We start from the raw sequence: 21919 nt of genomic DNA, 5'->3' as shown, positions 1-21919 counted from the left end.
ATTATGCATTTTTTTCACAGTAATACCGACTTGTTAACAAACTTTGATGAATCTAGATCAATGGGTTTCCTTGCTATAGTGAGCCGATCAACACGATCACGGTTTAATGAAAAATCTACAATGAGGTAATTCTGGTATATAAGAAAAAAAACATCCCAATTCGTAAAAATAATTGGAAAAAGTGGTATTAACTGAAAGTAGAATTAAACAATTCTATCTTCAACTGAGACAATTCAGCCCCCATATATATATATGCAGAATATATTGAAGTTCTCATGGAACTGTATGAGGTCCTGTTTACCCGAGGTCTAAATCAGGAGGATGTCATCGATGTACCGAATATATGTAAGGGGTTTCACGTGACAGGTAGAAAGAAAGTCCCTTTCCAGTTTTGTGCAGAACAGATTGGCATACTGTGGCACCATCCGAGTGCCCATAGCGGTCCCGGTTGTCTGGAGGTATGTATATATATACAGATATATATTTGTATACATATGTATACCTCCAGACAACCGGGACCGCTATGGGCACTCAGATAGCGCCACAGTATGCAAATATATATAGTATATATACTCTATATATATACTATATATATTTGCATACTGTGGCGCTATCTGAGTGCTGTCACGGTACTGTCACGGTAGTGCTGCCCGCAGACCAGACCCGTCCCCAGACTGAGGTGGAATGAATAATACCACGCACCCGCAGCAGTGGAGCATGTCCGGAGTGTGGTAGATATGTTGCCAGGCCAGGAGACTTTAATTAGGTAACAAAAGGTACTTGCCGGATCCGGAGATGGAAGAATCGTGGTGATTGCCGTAGCCAGGGGTCGAGGATACCAGAGGTGCGAGCAGTGATCGGGGGTGAAGAGAGACTGCATAGTGAGGAGGAAGCCGGGGGGCAGAGAGGGAGAGTCGAAAGCCAAGCCGGGTCAAAACCTGAAGTACACAAGAGAAAAAGAGAACAAGCGAAATCCAAATGAGTCTAGCAGAAGCTATGCAGAGCAATGATTCCCAGAGAGACCAGGGGTTATAAATGTAGGTGAGCCAATCACAGAGGGAGGCAGAGCAGGGGTGTGCCGTGGAGCGCTTTGTAATAGGTGCAGGCTGTAATCATTGCCTGTGATCATCTGTGGAGCGTAGAGGCAGGAGCGGGACTCCACATGCTGACGGGCGGCATGGCCAGAATCCCAGAGGGGGGAATATATTACAGCCGGGGACGCGCACTGTGAAAGTTCCTCCTGCGCGCGTCCCGGCAAGATGGTGGCCACGTGAGCCAGCGCCGTCCGGGATAGCAGGACACCGCGATGGGGATACCTCTGTGGGGACCGAGGGGTGGCAGCAACAACCTCCGAGCCAGGTAAGGAGGTGTTGCGTGAGCCCTGCTTCCTGACACACACTAAGCATGCAACCATCTACAGTCAAGCCATATGATATAAATGGATATGCAAACGGATATGCTCCGACACAGCAGACAGAAGCCTGCGTATTACAGCCCTGAGATCAGATTTCATAAACCATGGATGTAACCACAGATTCATAGACCAGCAAATTCACAAAGCCACCAGAATACCAAGAAGTGATCTCCTTGAATACAGATAGAAAGAGACAAGCGACAGGGTAACTTTGGTGGTCACATATAACCCACACCTAGAAGCCCTACGCAAGATCGCCAAGGAACTACAACCCATTCTCCAGGAAGATACAAGACTGCAACAGGTCTTCCCTGAAACATCCTTATTATCATACAGACAACCTCATAATCTCAAGAAAATGATGGTGAGGAGTAAAGTATTCAACAGTACAACTGAATGTGGGACAAGACCATGCCAGGACGCAAGATGCAAAACCTGCGCAAGGCTACACAGAGCGGGCACAATATGAATACAACACCGGAATCTAGAGTACAAAATCAAAGGAAGGTTCCTCCAGTAATGTCATGTACCTCATCCTGTGCATGAAATGCCCAGGAGGCTGCTACAACATAGGTAAGATGGGACAGGGGCTAAACAAGAGAATTAATCTGAATCACCACAGCATCACATGCAGAACAAGAGACAGCCCTGTTGGCGAACATTTCTATGACTCTGGCCATAAGATGAACGATCTGAAGGTGGCCATACTCAAAGGTAATCTTAGAACACCGAAAGAGAGACGGTTGAGAGAATACAAATTTATGCAACTGTTCAGGACACTTAGCGTTGGCCTAAACCGAGACCATGATTTCATGAGTCACTACTGACACTAGAGAACTCTCTTCCCATGAGTGCTAAAGGCCATGTGTCTACATACTGCGCTATATGAATGCACACACAGCTGTCTCTTATACCTGGTAATACACATACATATAATATGTAATTCTATCCCTATATACCAATAGGGACCACATAGTATCTACACACACTAATAGTAATGCAACACCCTCTTACATTTCTACACCTACCATTGGTATACACTCCCACTCCACACACATCTGTGTAAACTACTGTATACACTGTGGGCGCTGTGCATTTATATTTACATAAATACATATACACACACACACACACACTTTAACATCACCAACATTCAGGGACCTTATAACACCGCAAGTCATAAAATTGCATACTGCACTGGTGGGAGGATAGGCTTCAACCACAGATCACATTCCAGGATGCACTGTTTTAAAGTAAAAACCCTTTTGTGCTTTATTCATTGTAACATCACCAGAAGAAGAGATCAGTGTATTTCGAAAGCTCGCACAAATAAAAGATTTTGTTAGCCACAGAACGGTATCGTCTATTCGTTTTTGATTTTATATATATATATATATATATATATATATATATATATATATATATATATATATAGATAGATATATAGATATATATATATAAAGCAAATGTAAATATACTGTATGCTCATTTGCATGTCTTAGGCAGGTCTGCAACGCCGCCTTTCACCATTATCACCTGGCTCACAGCACTTCCACTGCAGCAAGGGATTCTGGGAAATGACATGCAAATGAGCACAGAGTGCCACTTTTTGCTTCAAAAACCATTTTATACATGGTTCCCTATAGGCTTAAGCTTGCTGCATGGTCACAGCTTTGAGCACAGCCAGGGTTGTAGGGAACCTGTATTAAATGGTATTTGAAGCAAAAAGTGGCACTGTGTGCTCAGGAAAAAACAGCCTCTAGGGAGGTATGTATATGTATGTATATGTATGTATATATATATGTATGTATATATATATGTATGTATGTGTGTGTATATATATATATATATATATATATATATATATATATATATATATATGTATGTATGTATATATGTATGTTAGTATGTATGTATGTATATATATATTTGACGAAGGCCTCTTTGACGAAGGCCTGAGGGCTGAAACACGTCAGAGGATCCACCAGCTACACATGTCTGTTCAATAAACCTTTTTTGTAGTCACCACCCCTGTCTACACCCTGATGTTCATGGCTGTGCAGCGCTACCTTTCCTGCCTTGCTGGATGATTTTCCCTTCCTTCTACTGCTGCTATGCACGCCAGACAACCGTTGCTCACGGAGGAGTTCACCGCTGGTCAGGTGACAGCCGTGCGTGAGACCGTCAACACGCCAGGAAGAGCGGAGCCACACTCACACCTACAGCTGAGTTGAGGCGCAATATCGGGCATTACCCACCTCACCCGTACCGGAGGAGATCACCGCCGGTCACTTGACCGCCCCTTGACGCTGCAGTCACGATAGGGTTGGTGGTGCAACATCATCAGTATTGCTGAGGATTCCATACCAGGTCATCCACCCTCCTCAAACCATGAGTCTAAGCAACAATTGGTGCCTAGAGCTAGGCCAGTTGCCATCTACTTTCTAAGACTGTTTATTTTTTGCCATACAACGGTTATCTTATCCTTTCTGACGCATCTGATAGGATATATACCTATATCCAGATCCACTTTATACTATACATGTTTATTCAAATTAAATTGTACATACACTAAAGCCCCTCTACACACACACGCACACGCACGCACACACGCACGCACGCACACACACACACACACACACACACACACACACTCCACCCTCACACCCACAAAGCACACTCATCAGCCCTCCTCCACCCGCTACAACCACAAAAAACACACAGCCCACTGCAGCTCCTTTGTAAATCCATAAAACACACTCTGTGCCCCCCATCACCTACAAAACACACACCAAAAAACACACTGTACACCCCCTCCCCCCGAACAACCACAACACATACTTAAACACACACAACTTTCTCCTCACTGTCTCCTGTGTGGAGCATTCTACAGGCTGGGAGGGGGAAGAGACAGTGTCTTGTTGGTGCCCGCTGTCCAATCACCAACTCTGTCTGAGAGCTGCTCTCACTCTGTATGTATGAGAACTCAAAGCTGATTGGCTGAAAAAACATGGCAGGGTGCCAAAAATTCCAGGCCATGACTGAATAGATAATGCCCCAAATTTTGGACAATCAGACAGCAAAGATTTCAATAATTCCCAGAGTTTCTAACTGTTTCGTCTATAATAATTATAAGTGAGCAACTATTTCAAGTGTTTTATATGCAAACAGCTTTTGGTTATATTATGTTGCAATTTAGCGGATATTAATTTTGGGACTTTATTTTTGATTTTAAATCAGTCATCTATGGTACACTTATAAAAATGTTTATCGTAGCGACATTTGGAAGAAACAGCTGCTGTTTGCATGAATTGTTACTGTGTGGGATAAATATCTAAATCTGAGTTCTCCAAGTAATCCTGTTAACTTCACATTTTTGTTGGAATCAATTACTGTTGAGGCACTTATATTAATGTACTTTATTGTTATTTATATGAAAGATAGATAAGTGGATTGTTTTCTTATATTGCAGATTCTAAATATATTTGTATTGTTAATGATATGAGTTAGATAAATTGGTAACTTATTTTGTGTAAACTCTGAGTAAGCTCAGAGCATAGCTGAGAGGATATTGAAATCTAAAACATAAAAAATATTGTCTATTCTTACCATAGCAAGTAAAATTAATGTGAAAATGTAAAGAAAAAAAGTAAAGGCTATTTAAATAATTTTATAGCTCATTAAAGTTCACATTCGTTAACTAAGATGACCTGCAACCACAGTCAATTAGTTTATGGAACATGATTTACAAGTCCTTAAATTTATTGTAAAAGTTATAAAATTAGCAGGTCATTTTAATTCTATACTTTTCCTGTAGAACAGAGGTCTCTTCATTAGAACATCCAGGCCACAATTTGTCTACTGAAGACTTCTTAAGAGTCCTTGGGAGCAAGTAATCTGTCAAATGAGTCATTTATAAGAAGAATTAGTTCTCAGAATTTAATAAGCATTTAGGGAGGCAAAGCCAATTAATAATAAACAAAAGAAACATAATTAACTGAGCATAAATTCTCCACAAAATATCATGGTGAATGATGTGCACCAAAGAAGATGTATAGCTTGTCCTCCCGTAAATTGGAGTTTTGCACTCAGATAGGAAGGAAATAACCTATTTAATAATTACCACGTGCATTACATCTCAGAATGAATTGATTTTTAGCTCAACAGCATTTTGCAAGATGTGATCTATTTTGATCAATGTGAGATAAATGTTTTTGCAAGCAAAAACAGTCATGCCAGTTAAACCACTTAACAACAGTTAGAATTACTCAAAGCAAACATAATATACTTTATTGATAAATCTATATACTGTAACTATACTTTTTGTCACCTGTTACATACTTTGATTTTCATTACCTGTAAATTCTTTTTATTCTCATTTGTGCTCTTGATTAAAACAACAATCTGCTATTGACAACATATTTTGATTTTCTTTGCAATGCTGACTGTTCTATAAATACTGAAACAGTTATTTTGTGTTGGCTACTGCTTTAAAAAACTGGATAATAAATGATTTATGGCTCATGGAACTTTTATGAAAAAATAGGTATTTTAGTGGCTTCCAATTAGTAAAATTTTTGTTCATGATATAAGATAAGCCTTTAGTCAAACTTCTAACATTTACTTTTTTTAATGTCATCAGTGACGGCAACAAATAAAAACCTATCATACTCTGCAGGCTGTTTATTTAGGGAGAGGTGAGAGAATACAAAAATGCTTTTTATGAAACTGCTGTACCTTTCTATATTGCAGTTGCGGGAACTCCGTATAAACGTAAACGAGAATAAATTGAGTAGTGTAAATTAGGGTTCGGTAATCCTTTTTATTGTCTTGTGAAAATGCAGACTGAACCTTTTGAATATGGTGAAAATGATAAGACGAGAAACACCAGTGTTTCATGTCTAGAGGTAAAGAAAAAAAGCTTGTACAGTATTTTCAAATGAAAACTTGCGTGCTAATCCTGAAACTCCTGTATGCACTAACTCCAAAACTCCTGAATATGCCCACTCACACTTTGTGCATACACATGCCTGCATATATACATTTGCATGTACATACAGTACATACAGTAGACCTCTGCACTAACAAATTGCAGCCTCCTTCATAATTGTACATACATTCATATTCACTTCTACTGGGGGAGAATTAAAGGCTGTCAGCTCCTATGCATGTAGAGAGCATAAATAGAGCACAATCCTGCCTGTATGGTACAGTGGCGACACACTTTATTCTTGCTCGGCTAGTCCCGCGAATTTGGGTATACTCGGGTGTATTGAGGTTTGTGATCGTTTTCTGCCAGAGTGTATAGCGTTATTTTCCCGGCAGGGATTGAAGCATTTTATTCCGGCTGCCTGCAATACTGCAATGCCGTGTAAAAACACATGGGGGCGCTTGCGAGCTGTTCTCTTTGAAGCCGTCCCCTATAATGAATTGTAATGCAGTATATATACTGTATATATATATATATATACTGTATAACAACAGCCCCTATAACCCCTAACATACAGTACTGTACACATACAGTACTGTATATGCACATACAGAAATGATACTATGGGCCAGCGGGGGCGAGATGTGTTTGCAGCAGAGAGAGATCCGCTGCTCTCTCTCTGCGCAAACATCGGCACATTAAAAATTATTTTCAATACATTTTTATTTATAGTGTAGATGTGCAGGGGGTCTCGGGAGCTGAACCGCAGTGGTTTCAGGTCGGGGGACCCCCTGCTCTCTGAGATACAGACCCCTTTATGAGGTGCCGGTATCCCTCTGCGTTTAAAGGGCCCGATCACGTGATCGCGGCCTGTTAAACCAAGCAGAGGGATACCGGCACCCCCAAAAGGGGCCTGTATCTCGGGGAGCAGGGGGTCCCCGGACCTGAAACCAAAAGGTTTCTGCTCCGGAGACCCTCTGCACATATACAGTATAAATAAAACACATATATAAATAAACACTCGTTCTTTACCTTAGCGGCTATGCGCTATGGTAAAGAAGCAGCATTTCTGTATTTTTAATAATATTGTACAGTGAGCAGGGGGTTCCCTGAGCCAGAAATCTAAACTCAGGGGGCCCCCTGCTCCTGCTCAATATTAGTAAAAATACAGAAATGCTGCTTCATTACCATAGAGTATAGCCGCTAAGGCAATGAGGGTTAACCCACCGTGCCCGCTTTATTGTGGGTAGCGGGGGTGGGTGAAGGGGGTATTTAGCCCTTGGTGTGAGTTTAGGACTTGCGGGGGGGGTTGCGGGTGCACTTAACCCCTTCACGACCGTAGTAGTTAATACCGCTACGGTCATGAAGGGGTTAACCAACTCCCGCTACCCCCCCCCGCAAGCCCAAAACAACCACCGTTGGGGCTAATACCCCCTTCAACCACCCCCACTACCCACAATAAAAAAGAATCACACACAGCATCCCCGCAATACATAAATAAATAAATAAATAAATAAATACAAATAAATACATTTGAAATACATTTTTATTGCTAGTGTAGATGTGCAGGGGGTCTCGGGAGCTGAACCGCGTTGGTTTCAGGTCGGGGGACCCCCTGCTCCCCGAGATACAGCCCCCTTTATGAGGTGCCGGTATCCCTCTGCGTTTAAAGGGCCCGATCACGTGATCGCGGCCTGTAAACCAAGCAGAGCAGAGGGATACCGGCACCCCCTAAAGGGGCCTGTATCTCGGGGAGCAGGGGGTCGCCAGACCTAAAACCACAGCGGTTCAGCTCCGGAGACCCTCTGCACATCTACACTATCAATAAAAATGTATTTTAAATGTATTTATTTATATTCATTTATTTATTTATTTATTTAGATTTATTTATTAATTGTACTGCTGCTGCTGTGTGTGAATGATGGCCCCATCGGTGGTTGTTTAGGGCTTGCGGGGGGGTAGCGGGTGCACTTAACCCCTTCATGACCGTAGCGGTATTAACTGCTACGGTCGTGAAGGGGTTAAGTGCACACGCAAACCCCCCGCAAGTCCTAAACTCACACCAAGGGCCAAATACCCCCTTCACCCACCCCCGCTACCCACAATAAAGCGGGCACGGTGGGTTAACCCCTTCATTGCCTTAGCGGCTATACGCTATGGTAATGAAGCAGCATTTCTGTATTTTTAATAATATTGAGCAGGAGCAGGGGGCCCCCTGAGTTTAGATTTCTGGCTCAGGGAACCCCCTGCTCACTGTACAATATTATTAAAAATACAGAAATGCTGCTTCTTTACCATAGCGCATAGCGGCTAAGGTAAAGAACGAGTGTTTATTTATATATGTGTTTTATTTATACTGTACATGTGCAGAGGGTCTCCGGAGAAGAAACCTTTTGGTTTCAGGTCCGGGGACTCCCTGCTCCCCGAGATACAGGCCCCTTTATGGGGTGCCGGTATCCCTCTGCTCTGCTTGGTTTACAGGCCGCGATCACATGATCGGGCCCTTTAAACGCAGAGGGATACCGGCACCTCATAAAGGGGCCTGTATCTCGGGGAGCAGGGGGTCCCCGGACCTGAAACCAACGCGGTTCAGCTCCGGAGACCCCTGCACATCTACACTATGAATAAAAATGTATTTTAAATGTATTTTAAATGTATTTATTTATATTCATGTATTTATTTATTTAAATTTATTTATTTATTTTTTGGGCGGCTGCTGTGTGTGATTTTTTTTTATTGTGGGTAGCGGGGGTGGGTGAAGGGGGTATTGCCCCAACGATGGTTTTTTAGGGCTTGCAGGGGGGTAGCGGGAGGGGTTAACCCCTTCATGACCATAGCGGTATTAACTGCTACGGTCGTGAAGGGGTTAAGTGCACACGCAAACCCCCCGCAAGTCCTAAACTCACACCAAGGGCCAAATACCCCCTTCACCCACCCCCACTACCCACAATAAAGCGGGCACGGTGGGTTAACCCCTTCATTGCCTTAGCGGCTATACGCTATGGTAATGAAGCAGCATTTCTGTATTTTTAATAATATTGAGCAGGAGCAGGGGGCCCCCTGAGTTTAGATTTCTGGCTCAGGGAACCCCCTGCTCACTGTACAATATTATTAAAAATACAGAAATGCTGCTTCTTTACCATAGCGCATAGCGGCTAAGGTAAAGAACGAGTGTTTATTTATATATGTGTTTTATTTATACTGTACATGTGCAGAGGGTCTCCGGAGAAGAAACCTTTTGGTTTCAGGTCCGGGGACTCCCTGCTCCCCGAGATACAGGCCCCTTTATGGGGTGCCGGTATCCCTCTGCTCTGCTTGGTTTACAGGCCGCGATCACATGATCGGGCCCTTTAAACGCAGAGGGATACCGGCACCTCATAAAGGGGGCTGTATCTCGGGGAGCAGGGGGTCCCCCGACCAGAAACCAACGCGGTTCAGCTCCCGAGACCCCCTGCATATCTACACTAGCAATAAAAATGTATTTCAAATGTATTTATTTGTATTTATTTATTTATTTATTTATGTATTGCGGGGATGCTGTGTGTAATTCTTTTTTATTGTGGGTAGTGGGGGTGGGTGAAGGGGGTATTAGCCCCAACGGTGGTTGTTTTGGGCTTGCGGGGGGGGGCGCGGGAGTGGTTAACCCCTTCATGACCGTAGCGGTATTAACTGCCGATGTTTGCGCAGAGAGAGAGCAGCGGATCTCCCTCTGCTGCAAACACATCTCGCCCCCGCCGGCCCATAGTATCATTTATGTATGTGCATATACAGTACTGTATGTGTACAGTACTGTATGTTAGGGGTTATAGGGGCTGTTGTTATACAGTATATATATATATATATATAGTCAGATAAGGCAGTTGGCACTCCAATAGGTGCTGTTAAGCCACAGGTGCACGTCCCATATAGAGAATGTAGTTATACGTTACCGTTCCAAGGATTGGTAAACAAGAGACAGCACTCAATGTTGAAGATCAAAGTGTATTAGTGAAAGCAAAAATACATCCAGAAACCCAACGTTTCGGTCCTACAGAATGGGACCTTCCTCAGGGGGATACAAAGGGAGAATGACACAGTTCACCACATATTTATACATCAAACACTGAAAGTCAATTAACCAATCACCATCACCCAATTAAATTAACACAAGAAACCTGCAGCTCTGATGTCATATGTTGATTAAGCTTACATAAGATACCTCCATACTGCTAATCACTCAGCTGTGTATCATCCATTGTCATGGTTATCAATGGGTGTGAGCTCTGATTGATATGGCAGGGGCAATAGGGAGAGGATATCTAAAGAATTATATATACTGTGTATATACAGTACTGTATATATATATATACTGCATTACAATTCATGAATTTATGCCATCTGGTGGACACGCGAAGCATTGCAGCCTATTAAATCCTGATCATTATCATTTAACAGATCAGCCGCCCGTCAGCTAGGCATGAACCGTGGCTGGGAAGGCAAACGCAACGCGGCTTGTCAGAGGTGAGGAGCGGCGCATACCAGGTATCTGCCAGGTACAAACTGGTTATTTGCTCGAATAAAGTGTGTCGCAGCAGTAAATTCTAATGCCCTCTCCCCTCCCCCATCCACTGCTCTCTTAGGGCCTCATGCAGTAAGCACCGAAAAAGCAATCTCGGCAGGGGTTCAATATCGGCATGATTTTGGCGATTTGCCCTCGCAGTATTCAGGAAGTACCGAATCCCTGGTGAATCACTGCGAAAGCAAAAAGCCGAGTAGCCGGTGGCAAGACAGTCTGTCTGCCGATAACCTGGCGAGACGCCATCCCCTGCTGATATGTGTTTGAAGCAGAGAGAGATCCGCGACTCTCTCTGCGCAAACATTGGCAAAATAAAAAATATTTCAAAACAATTTTTATTCATAGTGTACATGTGCAGGGGGTCTCCGGAGCTGAACTGCATTGGTTTCAGTTCTGCGGACCCCTGCTTCCCGAGATACAGGTGCCGGTATCCCTCTGCATTTAATGTCCCGATCACGTGACCGCTGAAAGTAAACAAAGCAGAGGGAAACCGGCACCCCATAAAGTGGCCTGTATCTCAGGAAGCAGGGGGCCCCCGGACCTAAAACCAAAGCGGTTCAGCTCCGGAGACCCTCTGCACATCTACACTATGAGTAAAACACACATATAAATAAACATTCATTCCTTACCTTTGCGGCTATCTGCTATGGTAATTAAGCAGCATTAATGTATTTGTAATAATAGTAGTGTACGGGAGCAGAGGGTCCCCAGAGGTGAACCGCATTGTTTTATGGTCAGGGACCCCCTGCTTCCCAAGTTAAAGGCTCAGGTATGGGTCATCGGGTGCCAGTGTCGCTGCCATCTTTATAGCATCCCATACGCGACGTGCCCGCTATAAAGATGGCTTTGACACTGGCACCGATGCCCCATACCGGGGCCTGTAACTTGGGAAGCAGGGGGTCACTGAGCCACAAATCAATGCGGTGCAGCTCAGGGGACCCCCTGCTCCCACAAAATATTATTAAAATACATTAATGCTGCTTCAATACCTTAACGGATAGCCGCTAAGGCAATGAAGCGGTTAAGGCATAATAGCATGTACATTGGGGACAATTGCCCCCAAAAAACATTGCAATAAACAACATACACCCCCCAACAAGCCCTATACCCCCATTACATATATAACATTTTTGGGATGCACAGCAATGATACTATAGGCCGGCGGTGGCCCTCGGGTGTTCCCCGTAGGCCTGCAGTACCATTTATGTGCACCCCCAAAAAAAGAACAACACATAAATACACCACCCTTAACACACACAGTATAGTAATGTTCAAAATTAATATTATCCACATATGGATAATAGTGAATTTGCCCATTTTAAATACATAAAATACATATTGCACTCACCCATGTCCGGCTGCCACGATGAAGGCCACCCTCATCTTCATCACCGTCCCTGCCCCCTCTGATGCTGCAAAACATAAACAAGAATAAAAACAGCCAATGTAATGTCCCTTAACCCCTTAATCACCATAGCGGTTATTAACCGCTACAGTCATTAAGGGGCTAACCCATCTTCACCCATCACTCAGGAGGCCTACATACCCTCCTCCACTACCCCCCCCACCCCGTGAGGCCTAACCACCCTCACCCATTACACAGCCGGGAGGCCTACCCACATACCTGTGGGACCAATACCCCCTTCCTCCACCCCCAGTACCCACAATAAAAACAGTACAGAGCCCCACAATAAACATCATTATATTAATTAAATACATAACCCACCTCCTGTGCCCCCCCATTAAATACATGGTTTATTATTTTACATACAGGGTTAATATCCCAGACCCACGGGAGTCCCCGGTGGGCCTAACGGGTCACCTCACAGACCTACAGTAGCCCAGCACCATGTTTCAAACAGGGTCTGGAGGGCTGCGGGTGGTCCCTGACAGGTGCCATGGTCCACCAGGTGGTCTCCACGGGTCACTGTGGGTCACAATGGGGTCCCCATGGGTAGGCCCGCGGCTGTCTGGTGGGCCCCGGGTCAGAGCCACAGGTGTCTGAGGGGCCTCGGGTGCTTCACACGGGGGTCTGGGGGCCCTCGGGTGGTCCCTATGGGTCCGCGGTGCCCTCACAGATGTGGGGCCACCGGTTCTTCCCCGCAGGCCATCATTGTTTTGATGACGTCATCTTAAAGGCAATTGAAGCTCAGCCATTCTGATTGGCTGGCGTCATTGCCTTTAAATGACGTCAACATTTTTAATTTTTTTTTCTCAAATCACATGTTTTTCATTGCCCAATCAGGGCCGTGGAAACATTTGACCAAAATGTGACGTCATAGGCCTATAAAATCCTATGTCGTCTCATTATGAAGCCAGACGCCGAGGAGGAAGGACCTCCTACAGAAGAAAAAAGGCCAGGACGTGGCCGAAGAACAGAAGAAGACACCGGAAGAGAGCGGAAGAAGATACAAGAAAGAAGAATAAAGATGAAGATGGATTACAAATAGAAGACCCCAGGATTGTTATGGTTTATTATTTTATGGTTTATTATTTTATGGTTTATTATTTTATGGTTTATTATTTATCGTTTATTATTTTATGGGTTCCTGTAAGTGGATTGTTTCAAGAGTAAGGTGTTCAACGGGAGTCGGTGAGTTGGTCAAGTAATGGTAAGTCAACAAAATAAATGTTTTTTTTTTAACTTGGACATGTATATTTTTAAAATTTTACAGGTGATATATTTTTTTTAATACAGATCATTTCTTGCCTCTGTATGTATGTTGTATATATTATGTCTCAATCGATATATACATACAAGGTAAGAAATTATTTTGTAGGAAATGCTTGTTTTGCTATCTTTAAAATGTTTTTGGCTATGCTGCTATGCATAAATGTGTGTGTAATGTATTTTGGAATTAGATTAATGTAATTTTTGATGTTGCTGCTGTACTTTAGGTCATGGTGAGGCTTGCTTTTGTATCTTGGTTTATTGTTTGTACTAAAAATTTGTCTGATGGCAACTTGTTTTGTTTAACGATTGAAATAGTTAATTGTGTAATTGCTATGGATGCTATTTTAATTGTTTTGGGATTTGATTAATGAATGCTAATTGATTTCTGCTGACTTGCTTGGTTAAAATAGTATACATGGTTGGATTTAATGGTATTTTGTAAGGAATATTTTATTGCTAATATTGATTTGCAGAGTGTACATGTTGCACAGATTTTATGCATCATGTTTTGTATACAATGTAAATTCAATGTTTTGATTGGCATTTGATGCTTTTGAATGGATAATGAGATTTATTTTTGTAGGTAATCGGATGTTACTGTGGCTGATATGGAGAAGTGGTATTTTTATTAGAGCATTTTTTGGTTATCCCTTAAACATTTCTTTGTATATTGGTTCATCATGTGTATATATATATGTATATATATGCTAAGAGAGAGAGCAGACCCCGCATCCACAAGGCTGATGAGGGAAACTAAATACTGACTGCAATAATATTGATACTTAATAGTATGTCAGTGGTGCTACAAGGGCCTGATAATGTGTAAACAAAAGAGGAGAAAGGTGCCCAAAAATATAACACTCTAAATAAATTTACAAAAATACACAATTTATTTATTAACTGTCACAGAACAAATATAAAAGAAAGCAAAGAATATTTAAAAACAGGCATAGATCCCCTGTACGTAAAACATGGCAATGGCTTACTGACATGCAAATCTATTTAGGACACAATATCTCAAATGAGAACATCCCAACCCTATAGGATCTCAAGCAAAGGGGGAAAAAGGTTTATACAGAATTAGCTTGTAGCTGCAGTATGTAGGATATAGCTATAACCATCATATCAGATCACCCACTACACAATCAATGGGAATAGTATATATAATAATCCCTAGAAGGCTGTACACAGCTGTGCAACTATCAAAGCTGTGGGTGAAAGAAAGGGTTAAGCAGACTCCAGAAACTGTCTGGCATAAAATGCATTCCACCTAAGCATGAAGAAATTCTGTGTCAATGAAAAAGCATGGAGCAACTGCTCAAAATATAATTACGTGTCCCTAAGGGGGGGACAAACCAGGGGATCGTGCCTACAGCACCCACTTCTACGCGTCTCGGCCAGATGCCTTCAATGCGGCATCTGGGAAGTGGGACGTACTTTACGACATTACGTCATCATGTTGCCTACATGGTTTACGGCCGGAGCGTCTAGGATCTGTATTGAGGCCAACTCCGATGCCACACTGCGTGGAGGACTTCATTTGAACGCGCTAAGGACGGACGCTGTCAGGTGCATTGCTCAAAGGTTCCAATTGGACTGACAACACGTCACGGGACGGTTCCTGCATCGGTGGTGATAATTTTGTCACAAATTGCTTGTTATTCACTTATACTTTGTAAGTGTTTTTAATCCCCCCACCAACCCCTTCCCATCATTAAATGTACAGGATCACACTATGGGGCGTGCGCTCTCTATTTTCTTTTTGTATCTATAGATTCTGCCTTGGAAGTGGTTCTTCCATTTGAGAGCTGCCGTGGACCCTTGGAATCTGTACTATTTCCTGTATTACTTATCAGGACTCATTTTGGGGTTTGGACATTTACACTTGGACTGTTTATTATTTTATCATTTATTTTAATGTATATATAATAGAGTGTATATTTTAGTTTGTCAGTATTAACTTTATATTTAACACTCATTATAGGACTGTTTTGTAATTTGAATTTAGCACTTTGAAAGGGTTTATTATTTTTTTCACTGGTTTATGAGTGGCGCTACTTTATTCACTTCTTTTTTTCTAACATATGTATATATATATATATTTTTTTTAATATATATATATATAGTTGTATGATGAAGCCACTGTACAAATGAATGTGTGAAGAGTGGGTATTGGGCCAGGGTGGCTTAACCCCTTAATTACCTTTGCGGTTATTATCCGATAAGGTGAGTAAGGGGTTAATTGATAACAGAATGTAATTGCAATGTATTGGCTATGTATTTTGTGGGCAATGGAGGACATGGAATTTGCTGTCGAGGGGGGCTTCTTATTGATGAGGTCAGTAGAACTTTATTTATTTTATTATGCTAGTTAATGTGTTTAATAATGGGCAAATAATCTATTATCCCTATGGATATTAGTTATTTTGCACATTATTGTACTGTATGTGTTGGGGGGGGGGGATTGATGTATTTAATGTAAAGGTCAGGTTTATTTTTTTTAAATACAGGGTTGGTTTCTTTTGGTCTGCGGGGGACCTATGGAGACCATCTGCGGTCTCCTCGGGCTTTCACGGGTAAACAGCTGCCGGGTCCCCGGGGGACACCTGCGGGGAAGAACCGGTGGCCACACATCTGTGGGGGCACCACGGACCCATAGGGACTACCCGAGGGCCCCCAGACCCCCGTGTGAACCACCCAAGGCCCCTCAGACACCTGTGGGTCTGACCCTGGTCCCCCCAGACAGCCACAGGCCTACCCATGGGGACACCATTGTGGCCCACGGTGACCCACGGAGACCACCTGGTGGACCATGGCACCTGTCGGGGACCACCCATAGGCCTCCAGTCCTTGTTTGAACCATGGTGATGGCTACTGTAGGTCTGTGAGGTGGCCCGTCAGGCCCACCGGGGACTGGGGTATTAACCCTGTATGTAAAATAATAAATCATGTATTTATGAGGGGGCACAGGAGGTGGGTTATGTATAGAATAAATATAATGATGTTTATTGTGGGGCTGTGTATTGTTTTTATTGTGGGTACTGGGGGTGGGGGAGGGGGGTATTGTCCCCAAGGGTATGTGGGTAGGCCTCCTGCCTGTGTTAATGGGTGAGGGTGGTTAGGCCTCACGGGGTGGGGGGTAGTGGGGGAGGGTATTTAGGATTCCCGAGTGGTGGTTGAGGGTGGGTTAACCCCTTAATGACTGAAGCGGTTAATAACCGCAATGGTGTTTAAGGGGTTAGGGGACATTACATTGGCTGTTTTTATTCTTGTTTATGTTTTGCAGCATCGGAGGGGGTATGGACGGTGATGAAGATGAGGATGGCCTTCGTTGTGGCAGCCGGACAAGGGTGAGTGCAATATGTATTTAATGTATTTATTGTTCTTTATGTACATATGTGGACAATATTAATTTTGAACATTACTATACTGTGTGTGTTAAGGGTGGTGTATTTATGTGTTGTTTTTTTTTGGGGTGCACATAAATGGTACTGCAGGCCTACGGGGAACACCCGAGGGCCACCGCCGGCCTATAGTATCATTGCTGTGCATCCCAAAAATGTTATATATGTAATGGGGGTATAGGGCTTGTTGGGGGGTGTATGTTGTTTATTGCAATGTTTTTTGGGGGCAATTGTCCCCAATGAACATGCTATTATGCCTTAACCGCTTCATTGCCTTATGTATTTAATGTATTTATTGTTCTTTAAGTATTTTTTTATGGGCATAAGTACTACTATCCATGTGTGGATAATAGTAATTGTGCTCATTACTATACTGTATGTGTTAGGGGGGGTTTATTTCTTTATAAGTATGTATGTGTTTTTAAATTAATTTGGAGGGGCACAGAATTGGTACTGCAGGCCCGCGGATAACATCCGAGGGCCCCCGCCGGCTTATAGTATCAATGCTGTGCATATATACACTATACACCATATATGGGACTGCATTAGGCAGTGAGGCATTTAAAGTGAGGTTTTTAAGTGATAAATACAGTTAGACTACAGTTAATATACTCACTTTCTTCATGCAATGACCAATAACCTCAGCTGATATGACATGGATCTAATTGCATTCTCTTCACAGGTATGTTCCTGATGCTGTGCAAATCCTGTGTAAAAGACTGAATCTGGCCTTGTAGAATTGATATAAGTATGTTCCTGATGCTGTGCAAACCCTGTGTAAAAGACTGAATCTGGCCTTGTAGAATTGATATAAGTATGTTCCTGATGCTGTGCAAACCCTATGTAAAAGACTGAATCTGGCCTTGTAGAATTGATATAAGTATGTTCCTGATGCTGTGCAAACCCTGTTTAAAAGACCCAATCTGGCCTTGTAGAATTGATATAAATTAGTATGTTTGAATGTAAAAAGTGTGGTTTTTTTTCCCTCTTAACTTTGTGCTGTTAATTGACCAAATGGAACAAGCTGACTGATTGGGGAGGGGGAGGGTCATGTGACTGTTTTTTCTGTATTATACCAACACCTTTGCTGCATTGGGCAGGGACTGCCTTAGGCAGTGAGGCATTTAAAGTGAGGTTTTTAAGTGATAAATACAGTTAGACTACAGTTTGACTAGAGGTGACTGGGGACTGCTTCTTTCTGCAAACTCTTTAACTCAAGACAACAAACGGTAAGCTATTCAGATCACACTATGCTTGCTAACCTGCCTATTTCAACCCCCCACCCGTTTACAACTTATTTACTGCAGTCTCTCCCAAAACTGACTGCACAATACACTGAAACCCTGAACTGACTCTAGCATTGCAATCCAGCTAAACATTTGACAAGGAACAGGCACACACCTGCTGTTAGTCTGCTCACACTCACTCTGCTCACAACAGCTCCTTGCAGCACTGCCTACCTCTGGCATAATGAACCTACTATGTATTTTAACTTTTTTCTTTCTCCTGGCCTCATGGAGATGTTATTCCCTCTACCCACTACAAACTCCTCCATCCTGGCCCACACCCAACATCACCATACACCCTGGACTACTCAAAAGCTTTGCACTATCTACTGAATGTTGGTGGAGAACTCTAAAAACCAGCACACCAACCACTGCTCACTCTAATGGCAAACATCACAAATCTACATCTTGCAAACAACTAACCAAATTTCTACTCATACTATTACTCTCTCTAGGAGGTGATATTGAACCTAACCCAGGTCCTCCCATTTCAGCTCTGTCCCATGCCCCTGAGAATTCCACCTTTAAATTCCAAAAAGGGCTATCTGTCGCCCATATAAACATCCGGAGCCTGCTGCCCAAACTGGATGAACTAAGGGCATGGTGCCTTATGCATAAACCTAAAGCCATCGTTCTTACAGAAACATGGCTATCCCCTAAAACCCTTGATGCACATATTGCCATTCAGGGATACTCCATTTTTAGGAGAGATAGGTCAAAGAGAGGAGGAGGGGTGTTATTTTATATTGCAGACACATTACAATTTACACTGTTAAATTGCCCACCAAGCCCACCCTCTTTTGAAACTCTAGTTGGCAAAATCTGCCTCCCCTTTTCTAAGCCCATCTTGCTTGCTGGCATCTACCGCCCCCCTAAAGCCCCTCTACAATCCCTGACTGACATCACCCAGTTTCTTGGCTCCATTTCCTCTCTGAATGAGAAGAGTGAGCTGCTAGTTCTAGGGGATTTCAACTTCAATTGGCTTGACCCTAAAAACCACAAAATCCAGATACAACTCAAGTCACTTAACCTATCACAACTCATTTCCCAACCCACACGGATAAACCTGAAATCGCATAACCATTCCTTGCTAGACTGGATTCTCTCCTCAAACCCCAGCAGAATCCAATCCTCTGGCATCCTTCCTGACATTTTCAGTGACCATGCAATAGTGTACTGTGTAAGGAAAATTAAACCGCCCCAATCAAGCCCTAAAGTTCTCCTCACTAGAACATTTAAAAACTTGAACCCACAACAGTTTCTGGATGACCTTACCAACTGCCCATGGCACAGAATTTATTTAATTCCCGACCCTGATTCTGCGCTTGACTATTTCCAATCCGAGTTCTTAAAACTCTGCAATACCCATGCTCCACTACGCAAAATAAGGGTAGGGGGGGCCCACCTTCCATGGGTTACAACTGACCTTATAGCACTCTACCAGTTCAGGGATGCCTTGTGGAAAAGCTACAAAGTAACTGGCACTACCAAGGATCTCAATCACTACAGATGCATGCGGAACATGTGCACAAGGCAAACAAGGCATGCAAAAGCACAATATTACTCTGACAATCTCCACCAAAATACATCAAACCCATCTAACTTCTGGAAGGTTATCAACAATATATTCCAGCCTCCTAACCATCAACAACCAAGTAATATCACTAAGGGGGATATTACTCTGACAAACCCCACTGACATTGCAAATGCATTCAATGATTACTTTGTGGGGTGTGCCACTAACTTATTAGCGAAACGCAGCACAAACCCCAAACATGAATCTCATCCTGGGAGTATCCCTACAGTCCCACCCCCTCCCAACACTGCCCACAATTTTCAATTTAGCCCAGTATCTGAAGAAGAGATTACACAAGTGCTCCTCAAACTAAAACTAAGCAGCCAATGTGGACCCGACTTACTACAATCTAGGTTCCTACGACTTGGTGCCCCAGCCATTGCCAAACCAATTGCGTCCATAGTCAACTCTATACTGTCTGCAGGCCATATCCCTAAGACCTGGAAAACTGCCAGAGTTGTCCCAATCTTCAAAAGTGGGGACAAAAACACTGTCTCAAACTACAGGCCAATCTCACTTCTCCCAATTCTATCCAAAGTTATGGAAAAATGTGTCCACTCCCAATTAAGCGATTTCTACACCAAGACACATTTCCCTAGCCAATTCTAGTCTGGGTTTCGTCCCAAACACTCCACCGTAACTACCCTGCTAAAAGTTTGCAATGAAATCCAGTGTGGAATGGAACGGGGACAACTCACTGGCGCAGTATTCCTAGATTTTGCAAAGGCTTTTGACACAGTTGATCATGTTATCCTGCTTAACAAACTCCAGAGCTCTGGAATAGGGAAACATGCTTTAAACTGGTTTCAGTCCTACCTATCAGGAAGATCCCAACATGTGTCCATCTCAAGCTCTAACTTCAACCCCCTGGATATCACCTGTGGTGTCCCGCAAGGCTGTGTTCTGGGGCCCCTACTCTTCTCAGTGTTCATTAATGATCTTCCCACAGCTTGTAAGGAAGCCTCAATACACATGTATGCAGATGACACAATCCTATATGCACACAGCCATAGCCTCTCTGACCTTCAACACATACTTCAGTCTGACTTTTTGAGACTCGAAAACTGGATTTCCCAAAACAAACTGTTTTTAAACACTGACAAGACTGTAACAATGGTATTTGGGACCAAGACTAAATTTGTAAAGCTTCCAGTGACTGAGCTCCTGATTAGAACCAACGCTAACACCACCCTAACACCTGTCACTAGTTTTAAATACCTGGGCTTATGGTTTGACTCCCACTTAACATTCGGAATGCACATTGATACCCTGACAACCAAGACCTATGCCAAACTAGGGGTAATTTACAGGCACAAATCCTCCCTAAGTCTCCTGGTCAGAAAGCGTATTGCACAGCAGATGCTAATGCCAATTATTGACTATGGAGACATAGTTTATGGCTCGGCTCCTCAAACCCACCTTAGCAAACTTGACACCCTCTACAATTCAATTTGTCGTTTTGTTCTCCAATGCAACTACAACACACATCACTGCGAAATGCTCAAAGAACTAGATTGGTCATCACTAGAGTCTAGGCGCAAAGTTCACCTTTCCTGTCTCACCCTCAAATACTTTCTGGGCAAGCTACCCAGCTACCTGAACAAGCTCCTCACCCCTACCACATGCAGCATCTATCACCTGAGATCAGACTCCAAAAGACTGTTCATGGTCCCAAGGCTCAACAAAGTATCAGGACGTTCCTCCTTCTCTTACCGTGCACCCCAAAACTGGAACAACCTATCAGAGACTCTCATATCCACCACCAGCTTAAGTTCTTTCAAATCTAAGGCTGTCTCACACTTTAATCTGGTCTGTAACTGTTTCATACGCTCATAATATACATTTTCTTTAACTGTGCACGCAATGTCTTGTATATAATGTATACCCTGTTCATTTATGTAACTGTACTTGTAACCATGTATTATTTGTTTTACTCTGTGCCCAGGACATACTTGAAAACGAGAGGTAACTCTCAATGTATTACTTCCTGGTAAAATATTTTATAAAATAAAAAAAAAAAAAAAAAAAATATGTACTGTATGTTAAGGGGGTATAGGGATTGTTGGTGTAATATATATAT

General features: G+C 42.9%; 1 protein-coding gene across 1 annotated transcript in view; it reads right to left on the bottom strand.

Annotated features, from left to right (window-relative positions):
- LOC142488133 (uncharacterized) overlaps nt 1-21919 on the bottom strand; it is a 45942-nt gene that overhangs the window by 18979 nt on the left and 5044 nt on the right. The window contains exon 3 of the mRNA XM_075588504.1: nt 785-938. Coding sequence (XP_075444619.1) covers nt 785-938 — 154 coding nt within the window. The remainder of the gene's footprint in view (nt 1-784; nt 939-21919) is intronic.

This window comes from Ascaphus truei, chromosome 2, assembly GCF_040206685.1.
Source record: "Ascaphus truei isolate aAscTru1 chromosome 2, aAscTru1.hap1, whole genome shotgun sequence".
Taxonomy (NCBI): Eukaryota; Metazoa; Chordata; class Amphibia; order Anura; family Ascaphidae; genus Ascaphus; species Ascaphus truei.
This window is presented reverse-complemented; position numbering and strand designations above follow the sequence as displayed.